Raw genomic sequence first — 21862 nt, 5'->3', positions numbered from 1 at the left:
GTCACAGCCTTTGTCTGTTAAGTGTTGCATTTTTATTTTTCTCTTATTTTGAGGTTCAAATAGTATTTATATACTTTGTGTGTGTATGTGCATATGTTTGTATATTATTGGACATTTCAAAGACTTTATTTGTTACTTATGTATCTTGTTTAACTTTTTGTTTATCCTATCAGTGGCCTAATTTTATGGTAGTCTCAGTGCATGTTGACAGTTTTTCACAACTAGATAGCACTAGTTCATGTGTGCCATATAGATAAGTGTGCTTACTCCTGTGGAGTTACCTATGAGTCAGCACTGATTGGCTAAAATGCTTGTCTGTCAAAATAACTGAGATATGGGGCAGTCTGCAGAGGCATAAATACAAGGTAATCACAGAGGTAAAACATATATTAATATAACAATGTTAGTTATGCAAAACTGGGGAATGGGTAATAAAGGGATGATCTATCTTTTTAAACAATAACAATTCTAGAGTACACTGTGCCTTTTTTTTAATTTATTTTTTCGTTTTGCTATCAGCTGTCACTTAAAACATTTTCTTTTGTAGAATAAATAGTGTTTACAGTATCTAAACATATCATTGTCTGCCTTTGTTTTTGCTACAATGCCAATCCTGTTTGGTCTTTGACTAAATGATTTGGCCTTGAATGCAATTTATAACTGAACTGCATATAAAAAAAAATATGCATGGATTAACCAGTTTACTTCACAAAAAGTACATTATTTCTAATTAAATAGCATGTCCTTCAACACCTTCAACAATGTAGTGCCGTGTAATTGTTCTGGCTCAGTCTACTCATTCCTGTTTTGTATTTCTTTCATGTAATTGGCAAGAGTCCATGAGCTAGTGACAAATGGGATATACAATCCTACCAGGAGGGGCAAAGTTTCCAAAACCTCAAAATGCCTATAAATACACCCCTCACCACACCCACAATTCAATTTTACAAACTTTGCCTCCTATAGAGGTGGTGAAGTAAGTTTGTGCTAAGATTTCTACGTTGATATGCGCTTCTCAGCATTGTTGAAGCCCTCGCAGAGTACAGCGAATGTCAGAGGGACGTGAAGGGAGTATCACTTATTGAATACGATGATTTCCCTAATGGGGGTCTATTTCATTGGTTCTCTATTTTCGGTCATAGAGATTCATCTCCTACCTCCTTTTTCAGATCGACGATATACTCTCAATTTACCATTACCTCTACTGATAACTGTTTAGGGTACTGGTTTGTCTATCTGCTATATGTGGATGGGTGTCTTTTGGTAAGTATGTTTTTTTTTATTACTTAAGACACCCCAGCTATGGTTTGGTACTTTATGCATTTATATAAAGTTCTAAATATATGTATTGTACTTATATTTGCCATGAGTCAGGTTCATGTATTTCCTTCTGCAGACTGTCAGTTTCATATATGGGGAAAATAAAAATTTTTAAGACATTTTTTTCTTACCTGTGGTTTAGTCTTTTTTTCAATTGACTACTTTCTTGCAAATTGCGGGCGGTATTAGGCCCGCGGGTGCGCCAAATGCTAGACTTTATTGCGTCATTCTTGGTGCAAAAAATACGTCTGACGCAATTTCACGTAATAAACGTAAAAGGTCTTTTAAAACTTCTCATTCAGTTGATGAAATTTCAAATGACCAACAACATAATAATTTATCCTCCTCTGATGAGGATCTATCTGATTCAGAAGATCCTTCCTCAGACATTGACACTGACAAATCTACTTATTTATTTAAAATAGAGTATATGCGTTCTTTATTAAAAGAAGTGTTAATTACTTTGGATATTGAGGTAACCAGTCCTCTTGACGTTAAGTCTAATAAACGTTTAAATGCTGTTTTTAAACCTCCGGTGGTTTCCTATTCCTGAGGCTATTTCTGATATGATTTCTAAGAAATGGAATAAGCCAGGTACTTCTTTTATTCCTTCTTCAAGGTTTAAAAATTTTTATCCTTTACCAGCAAATTCTATAGAGTTTTGGGAAAAAATCCCTAAAGTTGATGGGGCTATTTCTACTCTTGCTAAACGTACCACTATTCCTATGGAAGATAGTACTTCCTTTAAGGATCCTTTAGATAGGAAGCTTGAATCTTATCTAAGGAAAGCCTATTTATATTCAGGTCATCTTCTCAGACCTGCAATTTCTTTGGCTGATGTTACGGCTGCATCAACTTTCTGGTTGGAGAATTTAGCGCAACAAGAATTGGATTCTGACATATCTAGCATTATTTGCTTACTGCAATATGCTAATCATTTTATTTGTGATGCCATTTTTGATATGATCAAAATTGATGTTAGATCCATGTCTTTAGCTAGAAGAGCTTTGTGGCTTAAATCTTGGAATGCTGATATGACATCTATATCTAGATTACTGTCTCTTTCTTTCCAAGGTAATAATTTATTTGGTTCTCAGTTGGATTCTATTATTTCAACTGTTACTGGGGGAAAGGGAGTTTTTCTGCCTCAGGATAAAAAACGTAAGGGTAAATCTAAGGCTTCTAACCGTTTTCGTTCCTTTCGTCAAAATAAGGACCAAAAACTCAATCCTTCCCCCAAGGAAACTGTTTCCAATTGGAAACCTTCCTCAAATTGGAATAAATCCAAGCCATTTAAGAAACCAAAGTCAGCCCCTAAGTCCGCATTAAGGTGCGGCCCTCATTCCAGCTCATCTGGTAGGGGGCAGATTAAGGTTCTTCAAGGATATTTGGATAAATTCTGTCCAAAATCAATGGATTCAGAGCATTGTATCTCAAGGGTATCGAATAGGATTCAGAGTAAGACCTCCTGTGAGAAGATGTTTTCTCTCACGTATCACAGCAAATCCAGTAAAACTCAGGCTTTCCTGAAGTGTGTTTCAGACCTGGAGTCTTCAGGGGTAATCATGCCAGTTCCTTTTCAGGAACAAGGTTTGGGGTTTTATTCAAATCTATTCATTGTCCCAAAGAAAGAAAATTTATTCAGACCAGTTCTGGGTCTGAAAATTTTGAATCGTTATGTAAGAGTACCAACTTTCAAGATGGTGACTATAAGGACTATTCTGCCTATTGTTCAGCGAGGACATTATATGTCCACAATAGACTTGTAGAATGCATACCTTCATATTCCGATTCATCCAGAACGTTATCAGTTTCTGAGATTCTCTTTTCTAGACAAGCATTACCAATTTTTTGCTCTTCCATTTGGCCTAGCAACAGCTCCAAGAATCTTTTCAAAGGTTCTAGGTGCCCTACTCTCTGTAATCAGAGAACAGGGTATTGCGGTGTTTCCTTATTTGGACGATATCTTGGTACTAGCTCAGTCTTTACGTTCTGCAGAATCTCACACGAATCAACTAGTGTTCCAGAGATAGATCTCATGGCCTCTCATCTAAACAAGAAACTTCCCAGATACCTGTCCTGGTCCAGGGATGTTCAGGCGGAAGCAGTGGATGCGCTGATATTTCCTTGATGTTATCATCCTGCTTACATTTTCCCGCCTCTAGTTCTTCTAAGAGTGATCTCCAAAATCATCATGGAACAATTGTTTGTGTTGCTGGTGGCTCCAGCATGGCCCCACAGGTTTTGGTATGCAGATCTTGTTCGGATGTCCAGTTGCCAACCTTGGCCACTTCCGTTAAGGCCGGACCTACTGTCTCAAGGTCCATTTTTCCATCAGGATCTTAAATCATTAAATTTGAAGGTATGGAAATTGAACGCTTTGTACTAAGTCATAGAGGTTTCTCTGACTCAGTGATTAATACTATGTTACAAGCTCGTAAATGTGTCTCTAGAAAGATTTATTATAGAGTTTGGAAGACTTACGTTTCATGGTGTTCTTCTCATAAATTTACTGTTTCTTCATTATGGTTTGAATAAGGGTTTGTTTGCAAGTTCCTTGAAGGGACAAATCTCTGCTCTTTATGTTTTATTTCACAGAAAGATTGCTGTACTTCCTGATATTCACTGTTTTGTACAGGCTTTAGTTTGTATTAAGCCTGTCATTAAATCAATTTCTCCTCTTTGGAGTCTTAATTTGGTTCTGAAGGCTTTACAGGCTCCTCCATTTGAGCCTATGCATTCTTTGGATATTAAACTACTTTCTTGGAAAGTGTTGTTCCTTTTGGCCATCTCTTCTGCTAGAAGAGTTTCTGAGCTATCTTCTCTTTCTTGTAAGTCTCCTTTTCTGATTTTTCCTGGTAGGATTGTATATCCCATACGTGACTAGCTCATGGACTCTTGCCAATATGAAAGAAATTAATTTATCAGGTAAGTTCTTACATAAATTATGTTTTCTCTATTGTGTCCCCTGTATAGTGCTATGGAATATATTGGCTTATTATAAACATAAAATAGTAGTAATCAGGCATTTTCCTATCTTTAATATTGATGGAACCAGTATCTTTTTTTTTTTAATTTTTTTTTTTTATCTCTCATGTAAGTGTTGCGCCATGTAACGCTGCCACTCGAGCGTTAACTCCGCTAGAAGTAGGCTTTTTGCTTGTGTCGGGTTATGCTCGTATTATGAGTTGAAAGTAAAGTGTTTTTGCTTGCGCATATATATGTCTATATATGTGTACATATGTATTTATTTGTATATGTCTGTAAATACATACACACATATATATATATATATATATATATATATATGCATATATACACACACACAAATGCACATGTACAGTACACATACAGTATATACCTCTTTGTTAAAGCCCTTTTTGAAGCTTTTCTTTTTTTTTTTTGAGACGTCATTTCTTTGAGCCCTTTCTTAACTTTATTGTGCAATTTTGATTTTTAATATTTTTTGTAAGATAGTGTTATTTATTTGTGTAACTGTACTTTGTAATGTATTTTTGATGTGTTTTGTGCAACATTTTTGTTTTTCGTGAAAGTTAACCAGAGCTCTGATGACACGCGCATTAACTTCAATTGATCTTAATCGATTGCGTTTACTTTCAACTTTGTAATTCGAGCAAAAACCTTGTGCGAAACTGTTAACGCTTCATCTGGCCCTTAATGGGTAGAAATGTAAAATAATAAAAAACATATTTTTCTTTTCTCCTTCGTTTAGGGATTATTTAAAATAATTTTCTTCACATTTAATAACATCTGTTCTGTATCTACCAAACCTATGATTTATTTGAGCAAGTTATTCAACAAAATATAAATGTGTATGTCACTCATGGTGCATTGGCTTCAGCTAATAGTAACTACTGATGTGAAAACCTATTTCCAGCAGTGACATTTTCATACAGGAAAATATTTTCTCTGTGAGAGAATGTCTGATCATTGTTATTTGTGAAAGAAAAGCTGCTGAGCCTAAAGGAAATTGTGTCTTTAAAGGTGTTTTCACTTTTAGTCAATTTCAAAGTCAATTTTAAAAATAAAAATTCCCATCAACCCCCACTGTCTCTTACACAGCAAGAAACAATTTGGTTTGTGTTGGTCAATTGCTTCTGTCAGTCAATAAAGAAGAAACTTGTGTATAGTACAATAAGAAAATGATAAATTATAACCACAGATTGCTATCAGTTCAGAATTTCTGCTTCTAATGTTTAATCTGCGTCATTCATGATTTAAAGGACAGCAAATTCGCTTACTTTCCTTTCATTACATTAATTGTAATGCATTTTAAAATGCATCCTGTACTTCCTGTTAAAGGGATATGAAACCCAATTTTTTCCTTCCATGATTCAGATAAAGCATGCTATTTTAAGGAACTTTCTAATTTACTCCTACTATCAGTTTTTCTTTGTTTTCTTGCTATCTTTATTTAAAAAGCAGGAATTGAAAGCTTTGGAGCCAGCCCATTTTAGGCTCAGCACCTTGGAGAGCATGTTAAAGAAATAGCAATGCACATGGGTGATCCTATCATACCAGACAGCCAACAATCAGCACAGAAGATACTGAGCCTATCTAGATATGCTTTTCAGCAAAGGATATCAAGAGAATGAAGCAAATTAGATAATAGAAGTAAATTAGAAAGTTGTTTAAAATTGCATGCCCTTTCTAAATCATGAAAAAAAAATGGGTTTCATGTCCCTTTTAAGTTCAAAATCAAAATAAAGTTTTAATTTTAACCTCATAAATAAAATGTCCAGAATTTGGAAACCTTTGTTTTGGGTTTTTTTTGAATCAGGAAAGTTTTTAATTTTCACTTCCATGCCCATTTATTTACACCAAGTGGTTAACTTTGGGGTTGCAAAAGTTAGACACTAAAGTAGTTGGAGTCCGGAGGACTTGACAAGCTTTTAACCTAGTGAGATAAATGGATTTAGTTTTCTTTGTTGATTAGTTACTGTCTATTAAAAATGTAACCAATATCTGTAGCTCTTATTAATTTAGTTATATAAATGTAATCTAGAAAACACATTCTGGTTATATGACACTGAAACAGATGGCTGGCACAATGAAATTTACTGGGATAGTAGAAATAGAATTATTTTTGAATTATGGGGTATGATTCAGAGATCAAGTACATATGGAGACTTTTGAATATTTCTAAGAATTCCTCTTTAACCATTTCCTTACTAGCCATTTTAGGGTATTCATTTTTTAGACAAATATGTTAAGCCTCAGGCTTCAATTCATTTTTTTTTCTTTATTACAACATAACGACACTAAGTCAGCACTTTTAAACAATTAACCGCCACCAGATGTCTTTGGGGATTTTGTCTTGGTTTGTTGTTTTTTAGCATGTGAATTATTAGTACAGAAGAAGAAGTACCAGATGCATATCAGAAAGAGCAACTGTACTTCCCCCCGCACACACACATTAAAACAATATAATTTTTTATTGATCTTAGTCTTGCAACGCTCACTTCCACCACCCACTTGTGAGCAGTGCTAATTATAGCACTGTACAGGTCTGATTAAATAAGCTTCCAAACAAAGGTCTGTGCATTAACTGTTCTACTGCCGAAGCCTGGAAGTGAAGTTATGCTGTGGCAATCTGCCAATAGGGGACTGCACCAAATCTAACTGCTAAGGCAAGACGGACTGTTGTCTAACGGCTGGAAAGTACTTCAGGCTTTTAATGTCCTTTTTTTTTCTGTAGCAGAGGGAAATTGCATGAATGCTCTGAACCAATTAATTAGCAACTTATAACCTGAATGGTAATAATAGGGGGGAATAGGATTGCTGTACTGGGGAAAGAAGAAAACAAACCGATCTTTATTATAGTGACTGGTTTGTCTGTCAGCCTTAGATAACAGAGCAGTTTATCATAATCTTCTGATCTGTGGTTCAAGGAGAGAACTCCCCCCCACACACACCACACGGTCTTGGTTCCACACGACAACTGCTGCCTCAGTTACCATCTTGCCTGGCACATCTGTACATTGCCTCACAGTGAGGCGGCAGCACGCTGTGCTCAAAGCCGGAGTTCCACCAAGGCTAGCTGATTCTTTGCACACTTGGCTCTCTGCAGAGTAAAGAACTGGAGTAAAGGTTATACAGATAAGGTGGAGTGTTATGAAGACTTCCTTTTTTTCTGTTGTTCGTAAAGGAAATCGTCACAGCTTTGTTGCATTAAATTACACAAAGAATCAGGTTAAAGTGCCTTCTGTCTTGGTAACTTACATTATGGTAGGTATGTTCTTACACATGTGCTTCATATGAGACATTCACAGTCTGCATAAAGTAAATAGACCTCTTATTTGTATTTATTGAATTTTTTTTGCTCACACATTTTTAGCCACATACAAAATGTCTTTACTAAGAATCCCATTATATTTACTATTGCTATGCACAACCTCTTATGGGTCTCTTTTAAAGCAAATTGTGTCAGCTGTGAAGGCATGGCTTTCTATACCAGTAGAATCGAAGGAGCTGTCACTAGAAACAAATGAGAATACAGCTTAAATGTAAACAGATTTTAGCATTTTCTCAACATGAATCTGCTCTTTAGAATGTGTGGTAGATATTTTTATCTTTTGTCTTATTTTATTTATTTTTTAAATATCCCTTTACATCAAATGTTTTAAAATTGTTATAAATTCTTATGCAGTACTTCTATTAATCTATGCCACAATTACCTATAAACGATTAGAGGAAAAAACTTGGGGCAGTATACTTTTCCACCTATGTGTGTGTGTGTGTGTATATATATATATATATATATATATATATATATATATGTATGTATGTATATATAAGATGATGATGGTCCACGATCCTCCATAACATATGGGATATATTTCCTGCCACGAGGAGAAGGTCAAGAACCCATATAAGAGCTTTAAAATGCTCGGATCAAACAGGAGTCAAGATCAGAAATATTAATTTCTCCAGCCTGGCCCAGCAGGACATAGTATGCGGACCTATTAAGATGTCAACAATGCCTCTCTCTGGTTTTGTTCTTGACCTCGTAGGAGTTGAAAAATCAATGTTCCTAAAACTTGTTATATCCTGTTACTAGGGTAACATTTTTAAAAGTCATAATAGATTCAGTCCATATGCGTTTGTTCCTGACCAAATTGCGCAGGTTAAAACTCCAGAGAGCATGTCTCTTCCTGCTGAGTACTACATTGCCGTTTTGTAGTTCAGTGCATGGAGGTACTGGGTCTTATGGTAGCTGCTTCAGACGCAATTCCTTTTGCCCACTTTCACTTACATCCCCTTCAACTATCCATGCTCAGTCAGTGGTCAAATAATTATCTACATTTGGACGATAATTGTCACGACAGATGCAAGTGTGTTAGGTGGGGGGCAGTCTGGATATTCTCAAAGGGCACAATGAGTTTGGTCTCCTTTTAGAGGCAAGGTTACCAATTAACATTCTGAAACTTTGAGCAGTTCTTCAAGCTCTTTTGGCATGGCCTCTGTTGAAGGAGGAGAAATCTATCCATTACCAGTCTGATAATATCACAGCGGTAGCCTATATCAATCATCAAGGAGGTACCTGCAGTCCACTGGAAATGAAAGTCTTTAAAATTCTTTCTTGGGCAGAGAGGAATCAGTGCTCCCTATCAGCGATTCACATTCCGGGTGTGAACAATTGGGAAGCAGACTATCTTTCTCAGCTGCCAATCAATCCATCCTGGAGAATGGTCTCTCCATTAGGATGTTTTCAATCAACTAGTAATCAAATAGGGCCTACCAGACATAGATCTGATGACTTCTCACTTAAATCACAAACTTCCAAAATACTGTACAAGATCAAAAGATCCAAGGGCTCACTTGATAGACACCTTGGTATGTCTATTCGAATTCCATATAGCATGCCTGTTTCCTCCATTTATTTTTCTGCCAAGAGTCATTGCTCGGATCAAACAGGAGTCAAGATCAGAAATATTAATTTCTCCAGCCTGGCCCAGCAGGACATAGTATGCGGACCTCTTAAGATGTCAACAATGCCTCCATGGCGTCTTCCTTTGAGACAAGACCTGTTATCACAAGGTCCTCTTTTCCATCAGGATCTCAAATCTCTAAGTTTGACATTGTGGAGGTTGAACACCTAGTTTTGAGACATGGAGGATTTCAGACTCTGTAATTGATACTCTAATTCAAGCTAGGAAACATGTGACTCAAAAGGATTTACCAAAACATTTGTAGAGCATATTTCGTGTGGTGCTCCTCTAAGGGATTTTTTTGGTGTTTCTTTAAAATCCCGAGAATTGTTCAGTTCTTACAAGATGGCCTTGATAAGGGTTTATCAGCTGAAGGAGTAGATAGATAGGAGCGCCAAAAATAGGCAGGGTCTTATATGATTTGTAATTGTAGGTCTGATGCTAGACCCTGGGTTAGAGTAGCATATGTTAGATGTTTAGAAAAGTCCCTGTATAAAGTTATGTATCGCAAGGATGGGTTTAGAAATTGGATATGATATGTTTATCAAAGAATATTTATTACAATTTGCACAAAATATCATATAATTAAAAGCAATTAGGTACAATTGCACAGAATGTTATATAGTTAAAAAACAATTAAGTACATGGATCCATGTAGACAAAATCCTATTTCATATAAGTGTGTCCTAAAATGATCTAAAAACAAATGCGGCTGTCTGAATGTTAAAATATGTGTGAGTCTCACATATACAATATAATGGTGAGGTCGTACTGATAAGTGACCTCTCTAATATAGTTGACACAAAAATTGTGTGGTAAAAGTACAAGAATACCAATATAGCATAAAATATGATAAAAATAGGGATTGGTATATTGGACAAATAAGTGAACGTTGTGATCAAAAGATATTTAAAAAATCAGTCTCCAAAGATGAGATCTACAAAAACAATTAAAGTGAGCATGTGAATAAATATAAATAGAAATGTGATTCACAAAAACATATATGTGTATATGAAAACAAATCGCAAAAACTTTTTTATGAAAATATTGAAAAAATGCTGAAAAAAACTTTTGTGAACAACAGGTGTGTGCACAGACTAGTTAGTGTGATTTTAAAGTCATTTTTGGAGGTGTGAAAGTTCCTGGAATTCAGTCCATTTGGTATAATGATCCTTTGAAGATCCTTTGTTTGTAATCCTAAAAAATGTTTGAAGATCAAAAAATATAAACATATAAAAATTGTGTAAAAGTGTGATCGATGTGTAGAAGAAATGATAAAATAAAAATAGTAAAAATAAAAATGATGATGGAAAAATAAAAGTGCTTTTACATTGTCTCTTTCTTTATTATGCAATTATGATATTCTACTGTGTTTAGTGGTCCTTTTAAGACTGAGTAAAGTTTATTTTTTTTACATTTATTGTTTTTTTTTTGCAGGCTTCCAATGATCTGACTAGAGGATGAAACATCCTGTGGACTTTGTCTGGTCTCCCATCACTGCCTACTTAAAAACAAACAAACACACGGCTCCACTTTTAGAATGTCTGGATCTACTCAGCCTGCTACACCAAGCCGAAGGACCGGCGAAGCCCGCTACACATCACATGCCCTTTCTTACCCAATGCCGTTACCCCGCACACACATGGTAAGACACATAAGAATAGCAATATCTGCTTATGTTTCTCGACTCCAGATCACAAAGTTTTGTATAATTGGTCATCATTTACAGTTATCACGGAGGAGAGGAACTTACAGGTCAGAATTTACAGATATCATAGAGTACAGGAAACAAATCTGTAGATAAGCTGGTGTGGGTGAGGGGGCCAAAATAGGCTGTGGTTAGCAAGCAGCAAAATATATTTCAACAGAGTAATTTATTGCTACATACGTTATCATAGTGTTGAGGCGGATCAAGGTTAAATCAGGATTCTCTGGCCATATAAACAAAAGAAGATATTCAAACAAACCCTGTGCATTTGTTCAGGTCTTTCTGCTGACTTCCTCACAACATCTCTGAAAGCCACCAAAGTATTACTCATTTAAAGGCATAATAAACACTACATAGATGGTAGAAATAAGGAATATTTTAAAGATTAGCCTGAGAAATATATATTAGTCAAAATAGTAAGTTAAAATATTTAAAAAATTAAGTGTAAAGTTTTAGTCTCTATAAAGTAATGGACACCACTATATTGTAACTTAAAGGGATATGAAACCCAAAATGTTTCTTTCATGATTCAGATAGAGCAGGAGATTTTCTAATTTACCCCTATTAACATTTTTTCCTCCGTACTCTTAGTTTGCTTTGTTGAATGAGCAGCAATGCACTTCTGGTTGCTGACTGAACACACGCATGAGCCAGTGTTAATTTTGACGGCAAATTTCGATTTAGTCTTAGTTTTAGTCTTTTGACTGAAATGCCATTTTAGTTTTAGTCGTATTTTAGTCATCTGAATTGTTTTCGTTTTAGTCGACTACATTTCCAGTAGATTTTAGTCGACTAAAATCTAAGGGGTTTAGTTAAAGTGTAATGCATTATTTAAGCATTTCTCTATAATTTCCAAACTCATTATATACTCCAGGAGTAAACATAACACCTGTTATTATTTATGGTATTAAGGATAAACATGTCATACAAATACAGATTTAGGCGTTGTGATATATAACGTCTTTATTAAACTTGAAAATTAAATAAAACCAAGTTTCATAAACAAACAGAAGTGCAACTTTAAAATATAAAAAAAATAACTGTAAACTGTACAGTATTGGCTGTAACGCCATTGCACATATTACCCAATATAAAAACTTTAACAGTTATCTGTTAATAATTAAAACAACTATCAAGTAACTCAATACAACAAAAAGTTTGTGCAGCTAGCACAGGCACAGCATAACTTAAACCCATACTTGTGGGTTATTCTTATTTCTATAGGAAGAATCAATTGATTGTTCACAGATTCGAAAATTAACACTGCTCTAGAACTTCCAAACTCATTATATACTCCTGGAGTAAAGGTTTATTAACCTGTTTTTATTTATGGTATTAAGGTTTGAACATGCAATACAGATTTAACTGTTGTGGTATATAACATGTCTTTATCTTAAAATTAAATAAAACCAAGTTTTGTAAATAAACAAGATGATAGCTTTGCTTTTTGTATTTTACAAAAGAGCAGTAATTAGATATGGATTGATTAGAACACTGTGGATAAAGTGCAAATATTGACCACAATTTTTTATTTAGTTTTAGTCATAGTCTTTTGACTAAAATGCCGTTTTAGTCGTATTTTAGTCATCAGAATTTTTTAAGTTTTATTGTCATTTTAGTCTAGTTTCGACTAAATTAACACTGCAGTGAGCAAATGACAATCGGTGTGTGTGTGTGTGTATGTATGTATATATATATATATATATATATATATATATATATATATATATATAAATATACATCCACCAATCAGCAACTAGAAACTAGCGGCTAGATTTAGAGTTTTGTCGGTAACGACCCGAAAAGCTAACGCCGGCTTTTTTCTGGCCGCACCATAAAAATAACTCTGGTATTGAGAGTCCACATAAAGGCTGCGTTAGGCTCCAAAAAAGGAGCATAGAGCATATTTAACGCAGCTTCAACTCTCGATACCAGAGTTGCTTACGCAAGCGGCCAGCCTCAAAAACGTGCTCGTGCACGATTCCCCCATAGAAAACAATGGGGCTGTTTGAGCTGAAAAAAAAACTAACACCTGCAAAAAAGCCGCGTTCAGCTCCTAACGCAGCCCCATTGTTAGCTATGCGGAAACACTTCCTACGTCTGCACCTAACACTCTAACATGTACCCCGAGTCTAAACACCCCTAACCTTACACTTATTAACCCCTAATCTGCTGCCCCCGCTATCGCTGACCCCTGCATATTATTATTAACCCCTAATCTGCCGCTCCGTAAACCGCCTCTACTTACATTATCCCTATGTACCCCTAATCTGCTGCCCTAACATCGCCAACCCCTATATTATATTTATTAACCCCTAATCTGCCCCCCACAACGTCTCCTCCACCTGCCTACACTTATTAACCCCTAATCTGCCGACCGGACCTGATCGCTACTATAATAAAGTTATTAACCCCTAATCCGCCTCACTAACCCTATAATAAATAGTATTAACCCCTAATCTGCCCTCCCTAACATCGCCGACACCTAACTTCAATTATTAACCCCTAATCTGCCGACTGGAGCTCACCGCTATTCTAATAAATGTATTAACCCCTAAAGCTAATATTCTTCAGAACCATGAAAGAAAAATGTTGAGTTTCATGTACCTTTAAGTTGAAATTAAACTTTGATGATTCAGATAGCGCAGGCAATTAGACAACTTTCCAGTTTACTTCCATTAGCAAAATGTGCACAGTCCTTTTTACATTTACACTTTTTGAGTAGACACCGTAGACTCACTCTACCACGTTGTTGCTGGGCTCTTGTTGCTTGTTCATGCTTTCATTTCACAAATATAGCTCTTACAGTTGGGCAGATCTAGTAGGGTATAAATTATACAAACCATGGCAAAACCTATGACTGTGCCGTGTTTAAAGTCACTGATTTCTTAAAGGGACAGTCTACACCAGAATTTTTATTGTTTTAAAAGATAGATAATCCCTTTATTACCCATTCCCCAGTTTTGCATAACCAACACAGTTATATTAATATACTTTTAACCTCTGTGATTATCTTGTATCTAAGCCTCTGCAAACTGCCCCTTTATTTCAGTTCTTTTGACAGATTTGCAGTCTAGCCAATCAGTGCCTGCTCCCAGATAACTTCACGTACACGAGCACAGTGTTATCTATATGAAATACATGAACTAACACCCTCTAGTGGTGAAAAACTGTTACAATGCATTCTGAAAAGAGGTGGCCTTCAAGGTCTAAGATATTAGCATATGAACCTCCTAGGTTAAGCTTTCAACTAAGAGTATCAAGAGAACAAAGCAAAATTGGTGATAAAAGTAAATTGGAAAATTGTTTAAAATTACATGCCCTATCTGAATCATGAAAGTTTATTTTGGCCTAGACTGTCCCTTTAAGTCCGACCAATTCACAATAATAGCACTTACACAGTTGACTGGGACAGATCTAGTTAGGGCAAACATTTCACAAACTGATTTGTGACTAAGGTGACATCCTATGACAGTGTCATGTTTAAAGACACTGAGCTCTTTGATATGACCCATTGTATTGCCAATGATTGTCTATGGAGATTGCATTGCTATGGGCTGGATTGCATGCACCTGTTAGCAATGGGTGTGGCTGAAACACCTGAACTTGATTATCAGTAACATTACAGTATCAGCAATTATCACAATTGTGCATGCACGCATGTAACACTATGCATGTTGTCATTGGTGATACTCAATACTATAATAAAGGCTCAAAGTAACAGATAAGGGGGCTGGATCATGGGGCTTGGGCTGCATTGAAAAGTAAGTAGTTTATGCACATTTTTACAATTTTTTTTTAACTATTTTAATTCACAAACAATCTTTACTTCTAAGTAAATTTAGTAATATGGACATTCTTCAATATGTTTTTTTGGCACTTTAACTATTAAAATATTCAGTGCAGGTGGGGATACAACAGGCAAAACAGCTATTTTAACCCCTTCCCATTAGGACGACATGGAATGTCCTAGCCGTTTGGTTGTCCTGAAGTCATAGCAGCTTCCTAAATGGGATTGTGGGCTGGAGGGCGTGCCTAGCCTCATAGGCACTCCCCCCCCCCCCCTACCCAATCCCATAATTGAAATCCTACAATTGCATGAAAGATTGCGTGATTTCAATTTTTACTTATTTGTAGACAAATAAGTCCCGGCGGGAAGAAGTTAAATGAAAAAATAAAGGTAAATTATCTATTTATTTATATACACCTCAGCAGGCAAAATGGATCATTGGATTATTAAAGGAGGGAAAAATCATAGTATACTGCCCCTTTAAGTTATCCTAGGTTTAAAAACATGTTATCGTATTTCCTTTGCTGAGGCCAGAATGGGACAGTTACAAATTATTAGAGTAAAAGCCTTACAGTATTTAAACATTAATAGACAACAATAGGAAGTATAATTACCTTGCTATTGTCTCATGTGGATGCTGCAAACCTAATAGAGGGCGTTGAGCAACTAAAAGCTCTTAGGTACAGGGGCCGTATTCCTGCAACAATATATTCACAAGCCATCCACCCTCTTGCTCCAAGGAACCTGTTAAAGGACCATTGCTGTCATGTTGATGTGGGTCCTACTGAGAATGCTATTTTATTTAGATTGAGAGCGCTCCTTGTACTTGGGTTTAGGCGCCACAATTTGTGTAGAGCTCTTGGTTACTCTGCTCAATGTTTAAATTGGTAAAACAAAACAACGTTAACACTTAAGCTTTACTAGCTTGGCAGCACTATCAAGGTAAATACTATATACACTTGTTATTGTTGTGTACTACAGTTTAATGTCTCTTTAAATGGAAACAAGACTCCCATCACAGCTTATTTAACCACTTGCCCGGATTTGTATAATGAAGGTGTTTGCATCTTTTTCATTTTGCATTCCTTGTTTTGTCTCCTATATTCAGCACATTATTAAATGTTGCAGTGAAGTATTTTCCTGTTATTCAACCTGTTTCTTTTCCTCTTTACATCTACAACACCCACTGTGCCCACCTATGTGGCTTAGCCATGTGGTTAGAATGTACACTTGGGTTAATACCAGTTGTGTCTTTGAAGACCAAATTAACGTTCTGTATCCTCTTTCAATTATTCTTCTTTTGAAGTTTATAGAGAAATATGCATTTCACTGTCAAAGATTTTGTAAAATATGTTCACAGTCACTTTGAATGAAAAAAAAATTCCATTGTGACCCTGAAACCTGATAAACTTGGTCTTACTGTTAATACAATTCGCAGGAATTTGTGTTGCTGGCATATATTCAACTGTATAGAGAGTATTGCACAACATTCCGTGTTTGTTTAGATCTACAACCCCACATCTGCCTACAACACATTTCTTTTGACCTTGTGGGAGTTCTCATTTTCACGAGGCTGCTGTTTTATATGGGGCCTATAACCGCTTCAGTACGTACACCTTGTGCGTGGGTGTTTGCATTCACCACTTTTCTGGCATTCTAGTTAACAATATCTTAAATATTTTGTAGAATACTATGGAATGTATCATTCTGTACTACCCTGTATGAATTTAAAGAGTTTCTTTCTCTGGCAAAACAGCCAACAGTAAGACACCTTCTCCTTACCCCACCGTCAGAGTCTTTAAAGTGAAAGTCAATCCTAGTGTTTGTGAAACGCTAGGATTGACCATTGAAACAAATAAAGGTGACTTTCATTCATGAAGTATAAAATACTTAATGCAGAAAGCTCCTTTACTTGTTTCAAGCGTTCACCATTCTGAGCTGCTAAGGCAGAACACAGTGTTGCTAGAGGTGATGTTTTCACTTCTTAGCCAATAGCCGTGTGGTAAATCTTGCTTGGCGCCCTTGGGAGCCGAATTTCCTGCACGCTATTTGTCACCAGTATGGAAGGTTTCCATTTTCAGGTCTGAAGTTACTGTTAAATACAGTAGCAAAAAGCGATTAGATTAGTGGTCACACTACCGCATCTACATATACGTATAATTTTCTCCTATCTTTTTTTCTCTCTTTCCTCGCTTTCCTCTCTTTTTTTCTCACTAGATAGACAGGCATTCAAAAATGATGTAATAACTAGGGATGCAGAAACGTTTTGGGACGGAAATTGTATTTTTGGCTATTTCGTTTTTCGTTTTGTTTGCCTGTTTTTGGTAAAATTATTGTGTAGCATATTTTAAATATAATGCTAGTCTAGAGCTGCTGTTTGAGTTCCTTTCTTGACTTACTGTTTTGTATATTGCACTGTGATGAGTTTGTAGCAACCTCGGTCAGGAGGATAATTTGCAGTAGGTGGGTAGCTTCCAGTAATATAATATTTCAAATATAAAGAGTGCTGAATTCCCTTACTTTTGGATATAAATAAGATTATCTTTTCAATCTGTATCCCTCTTTTCTGTTTAATTTCATAATTATTCTGGGTCTGCACCAGTTTTTTTCCTGTATTTGGATTTTTTTTTTTAATATATATATATACATGCATACATACACAGAGAAGTGCACTCACAGGAACAAACAACTAGCTCAATACCATTGTTAGCCTGTTCTATGGCGATTTACCACCTGGGTGCAGCTTTTTAGCCCAGTAATGCTTTTCACAGAGTAGAACTTTCCTGTAGTATATCAATCTGTTCCCGCCTATTAGGTCAGTCCAGCGCCGAAATACCAGGCAATTCCACTCTGAACAAGGAACACAGCAACCCCAGACGATCGTTTCGGCCTTCATTGGGCCTTGTCAGTGAGGTGTAGCCATATTCCTCTAAGCACACTGAGCAAGGAGTCCATCATTCCAAAGGGTTCACATACTTTTTCTTGCAACTGTGTGTGTGTGTGTGTATATATATATATATATATATATATATATATATATATGTATATATGTTGGCATACAGTAGTAGTGATATGTATTTGGGGAAGGAGCACTTACAGCTTCAGCATGGGTTGGCATACAGAGGCAGAAGACGTGTTTGGGGCTGGAACACTTACAGCTACAGTATGGGTTGGCATACAGAGACAGGTGACGTGTTTGGGACTGTAGCATTTACAGCTACAGTATGGATTGGCATACAGAGACAGGTGATGTGTTTGGGACTGGAGCACTTGTGTTTGGGACTGGAGCACTTACAGCTACAGTATGGGTTGGCATACAGAGACAGATGATGTGTTTGAGGCTGGAACACTTACAGCTTCAGCATGGGTTGGCATACAGAGACAGATGATATGTTTTTGGGACTGGAGGACTTACAGCTACAGTATGGGTTGGCATACAGAGACAGGTGATGTGTTTGGGACTCGAGCACTTACAGCTACAGTATGGGTTGGCATACAGAGGCAGATGATGTGTTTGGGACTGGAGCACTTACAGCCACAGTATGGGTTGGCATACAGAGACAGGTGATGTGTTTGGGACTGTAGCACTTACAGCTACAGTATGGGTTGGCATACAGAGACAGGTGATGTGTTTGGGACTCGAGCACTTACAGCTACAGTATGGGTTGGCATACAGAGACAGGTGATGTGTTTGGGACTCGAGCACTTACAGCTACAGTATGGGTTGGCATACAGAGACAGATGATGTGTTTGGGGCTGGAACACTTGCAGCTACAGTATGGGTTGGCATACAGAGACAGGTGATGTGTTTGGGACTGGAGCACTTACAGCTACAGTATGGGTTGGCATACAGAGACAGGTGATGTGTTTGGGACTCGAGCACTTACAGCTACAGTATGGGTTGGCATACAGAGACAGGTGATGTGTTTGGGACTCGAGCACTTACAGCTACAGTATGGGTTGGCATACAGAGACAGGTGATGTTTTTGGGACTCTAGCACTTACAGCTACAGTATGGGTTGGCATACAGAGACAGGTGATGTTTTTGGGACTGGAGCACTTACAGCTACAGTATGGGTTGGCATACAGAGACAGGTGATGTTTTTGGGACTGGAGCACTTACAGCTACAGTATGGGTTGGCATACAGAGACAGGTGATGTGTTTGGGACTGGAGCACTTACAGCTACAGTATGGGTTGGCATACAGAGACAGATGATGTGTTTGGGACTGGAGCACTTACAGCTACAGTATGGGTTGGCATACAGAGACAGGTGATGTGTTTGGGACTGGAGCACTTACAGCTACAGTATGGGTTGGCATACAGAGACAGGTGATGTGTTTGGGACTCGAGCACTTACAGCTACAGTATGGGTTGGCATACAGAGGCAGATGATGTGTTTGGGACTCGAGCACTTACAGCTACAGTATGGGTTGGCATACAGAGGCAGATGATGTGTTTGGGACTGGAGCACTTACAGCTACAGTATGGGTTGGCATACAGAGGCAGATGATGTGTTTGGGACTGGAGCACTTACAGCTACAGTATGGGTTGGCATACAGAGGCAGATGATGTGTTTGGGACTCGAGCACTTACAGCTACAGTATGGGTTGGCATACAGAGGCAGATGATGTGTTTGGGACTGGAGCACTTACAGCTACAGTATGGGTTGGCATACAGAGACAGGTGATGTGTTTGGGACTCGAGCACTTACAGCTACAGTATGGGTTGGCATACAGAGGCAGATGATGTGTTTGGGACTCGAGCACTTACAGCTACAGTATGGGTTGGCATACAGAGGCAGATGATGTGTTTGGGACTTGAACACTTACAGCCACAGTATGGGTTGGCATACAGAGACAGGTGATTTGTTTGGGACTGGAGCACTTACAGCTACAGTATGGCTTGGCATACTGTGGTGGTGATGTGTATTTGGGGAAGGAGCACTTAAAGCTACAGCATGGGCAGATGACAATCAATGATAACTGGAACCAATGAGGATTTTTTTTCATGAATAGCATATGGATTTAAAGGGACACTCAATCAAAATTAAACTTTCATTATTCAGATAGAGCATGCAACAACAACTTTCCAATTTACTTCCATTAACTAAATGTGCACAGTCTTTTTATATTTACACTTTTTGAGTCACCAGCTCCTACTGAGCATGTGCAAGAATAAGTGTGTATGCATTTGTGAATGGCTGATTGCTGTCACATGGTACGTGTATGCATTTGTGATTGGCTGATGGCTGTCACATGGTACAGGGGGAGTGGAAAAAGACATAACTTTTAAAATTGTCAGAAAAAAAATCTACTACTCATTTGAAGTTCAGACTAAGTTCTATTGCATTGTCTTGTTCTCTTGCATTTATTGATTATGCAAATCTACAGTGTTGACTGGTCCTTTAATTGTAAGCTATTTTCACATGTCTGTAATACTGTATACATTAAAAAAAAATTCATAACACCTCCTCAACATTTATAAAATGTCATGAATTTGAGTCTGAGGTGTTCTTAATTGTAGTCTGGGAAATCTGGTCACCTTAATAATGGACCTACGGTTGTGACATTTTGTTTAAGAAAAATAGAAAAAAAGTGACTTGCCATACTGGTAACGTACATACTAGGTTGCAGACGTGACCCACTAGTAGCTGCTCTACCTGCACCCCTTGATATGACGCCAATGGTATGAGAATTGTTGAGGTTAATATAATGTGGTTTTCAGAGGAGATAACAGACTTGTGGAAAGTATTACTATGGTTTTCCTGTGCACTTTGACGCTATGTATCATCTTTTTATCTGGGCAATAAGCTATGAGATAAGAACACTCTGGATTCTCCTAAGTTTCTTCGTTTCTACAAAGGTCCTTTGATGTTGTTTGTACAAGATAAGGTACTTTTATTTCCTGTGCCAGGAGACTAGGAGAAAGGACCAATCCTCTGTATGAATGAATTTTATTTATAAATGTGGTTGGTCTCTTTGAAAAAAACACATTTTATTATAGCAAACACACAGACATGTAATTTTTTATGTTTTGATACATTTTTTCTTTATTGTAGGCTGAAAAATCAGGCACTAAAGATCAGTGAATGATTTTATATAAACTGCATGATTCATTTTAGTGTATATAATGCAAATGAATTGTTTATGTGTTTACCTCTGATCTCACAATGCAGTTAGTTTCACAAGAAACCTTCTAGGTGCTATTCTTAAGCTGTTAGAACACAGAGAAATGATCTGTTCTCAAGATAGAGCCAATGGGAGGGGAAGTGTTATTTATTTGCTCTGTGTGTGTATTTTGGGTTTCCTGTTCTTGGCTACCCACAAGAGACAGTTTAGTAGAGACCACATTTATGATCACAGGGATAACATATCTGAAACTAAATGTATTCTACAGTCAGTAAAAGTCGTGTGAATACCTGGATGTACCTGGTTTCTTAACCCTTTCCTGGCTGCTGAATAACAAATGTGTCAGTAAAAAGACCTAATTTACAACACAGCCAAGGCTTATGACATTACAACACAAAGTAAACTACTGTAAAGTCTATTACGCAGAAATTTGGCAGCTGATAACCACTTGGATTACCCAAAGGTTATATGCTATTAAAATCAGTCTTTTATTGTTTTGCCCATTTAACATCTGTAAATCCCTAATTTGCATTTCCTGCATCATTGCTTCTGCCAACTCTGCAATTAGGCTAAAGCACAAATCTATACACTTTTGTTAAATTAGTAATTCTTCACATTTCCTGTGGTTTACTAATTTAGAACATCATGAAGCAACTTCTAGATTCATGTCTAAAATACATATTTCCTGAATAATGTCTTCACTAGCATTGACACATGGCAATTTGCTTCTGTGCATTCAGGGAGTTTTTTTTTAACTAAGCGTTGTGGTAATGTGTCTGTCCACACGACTGCCTAAAAGGGCAAGATTAGAAAAATATATAGATGAGTATGTTAGACAGTTATTTAAGAAAAACTTGTAGATTTCTTGAAGTTCCATAGTAAACTCCTTACTATTGAGGGAAGTAAAGTGACTGTGCTGCACATGCTAGATGCATGCTCCATTGCAAGTCCTGGGGCATACA

The 21862-nt window shown here is 37.0% G+C and overlaps 1 protein-coding gene across 12 annotated transcripts in view; it reads left to right on the top strand.

The window, feature by feature from the left end:
• The window catches only part of NCOR2 (nuclear receptor corepressor 2), a 1025928-nt gene that overhangs the window by 182713 nt on the left and 821353 nt on the right, over positions 1–21862 (top strand). For all 12 annotated transcript variants that reach the window (XM_053701833.1, XM_053701839.1, XM_053701838.1 and 9 more), the window contains exon 2: positions 10710–10917. In XM_053701833.1, the coding sequence (XP_053557808.1) occupies positions 10813–10917 (105 nt within the window). In that variant the 5' untranslated portion in view covers positions 10710–10812. The remainder of the gene's footprint in view (positions 1–10709; positions 10918–21862) is intronic.

Source organism: Bombina bombina, chromosome 2 (genome assembly GCF_027579735.1).
Source record: "Bombina bombina isolate aBomBom1 chromosome 2, aBomBom1.pri, whole genome shotgun sequence".
Taxonomy (NCBI): Eukaryota; Metazoa; Chordata; class Amphibia; order Anura; family Bombinatoridae; genus Bombina; species Bombina bombina.
Note: the sequence above shows the minus strand (reverse complement) of the source record. Positions and strands in the feature narration are given on the sequence as shown.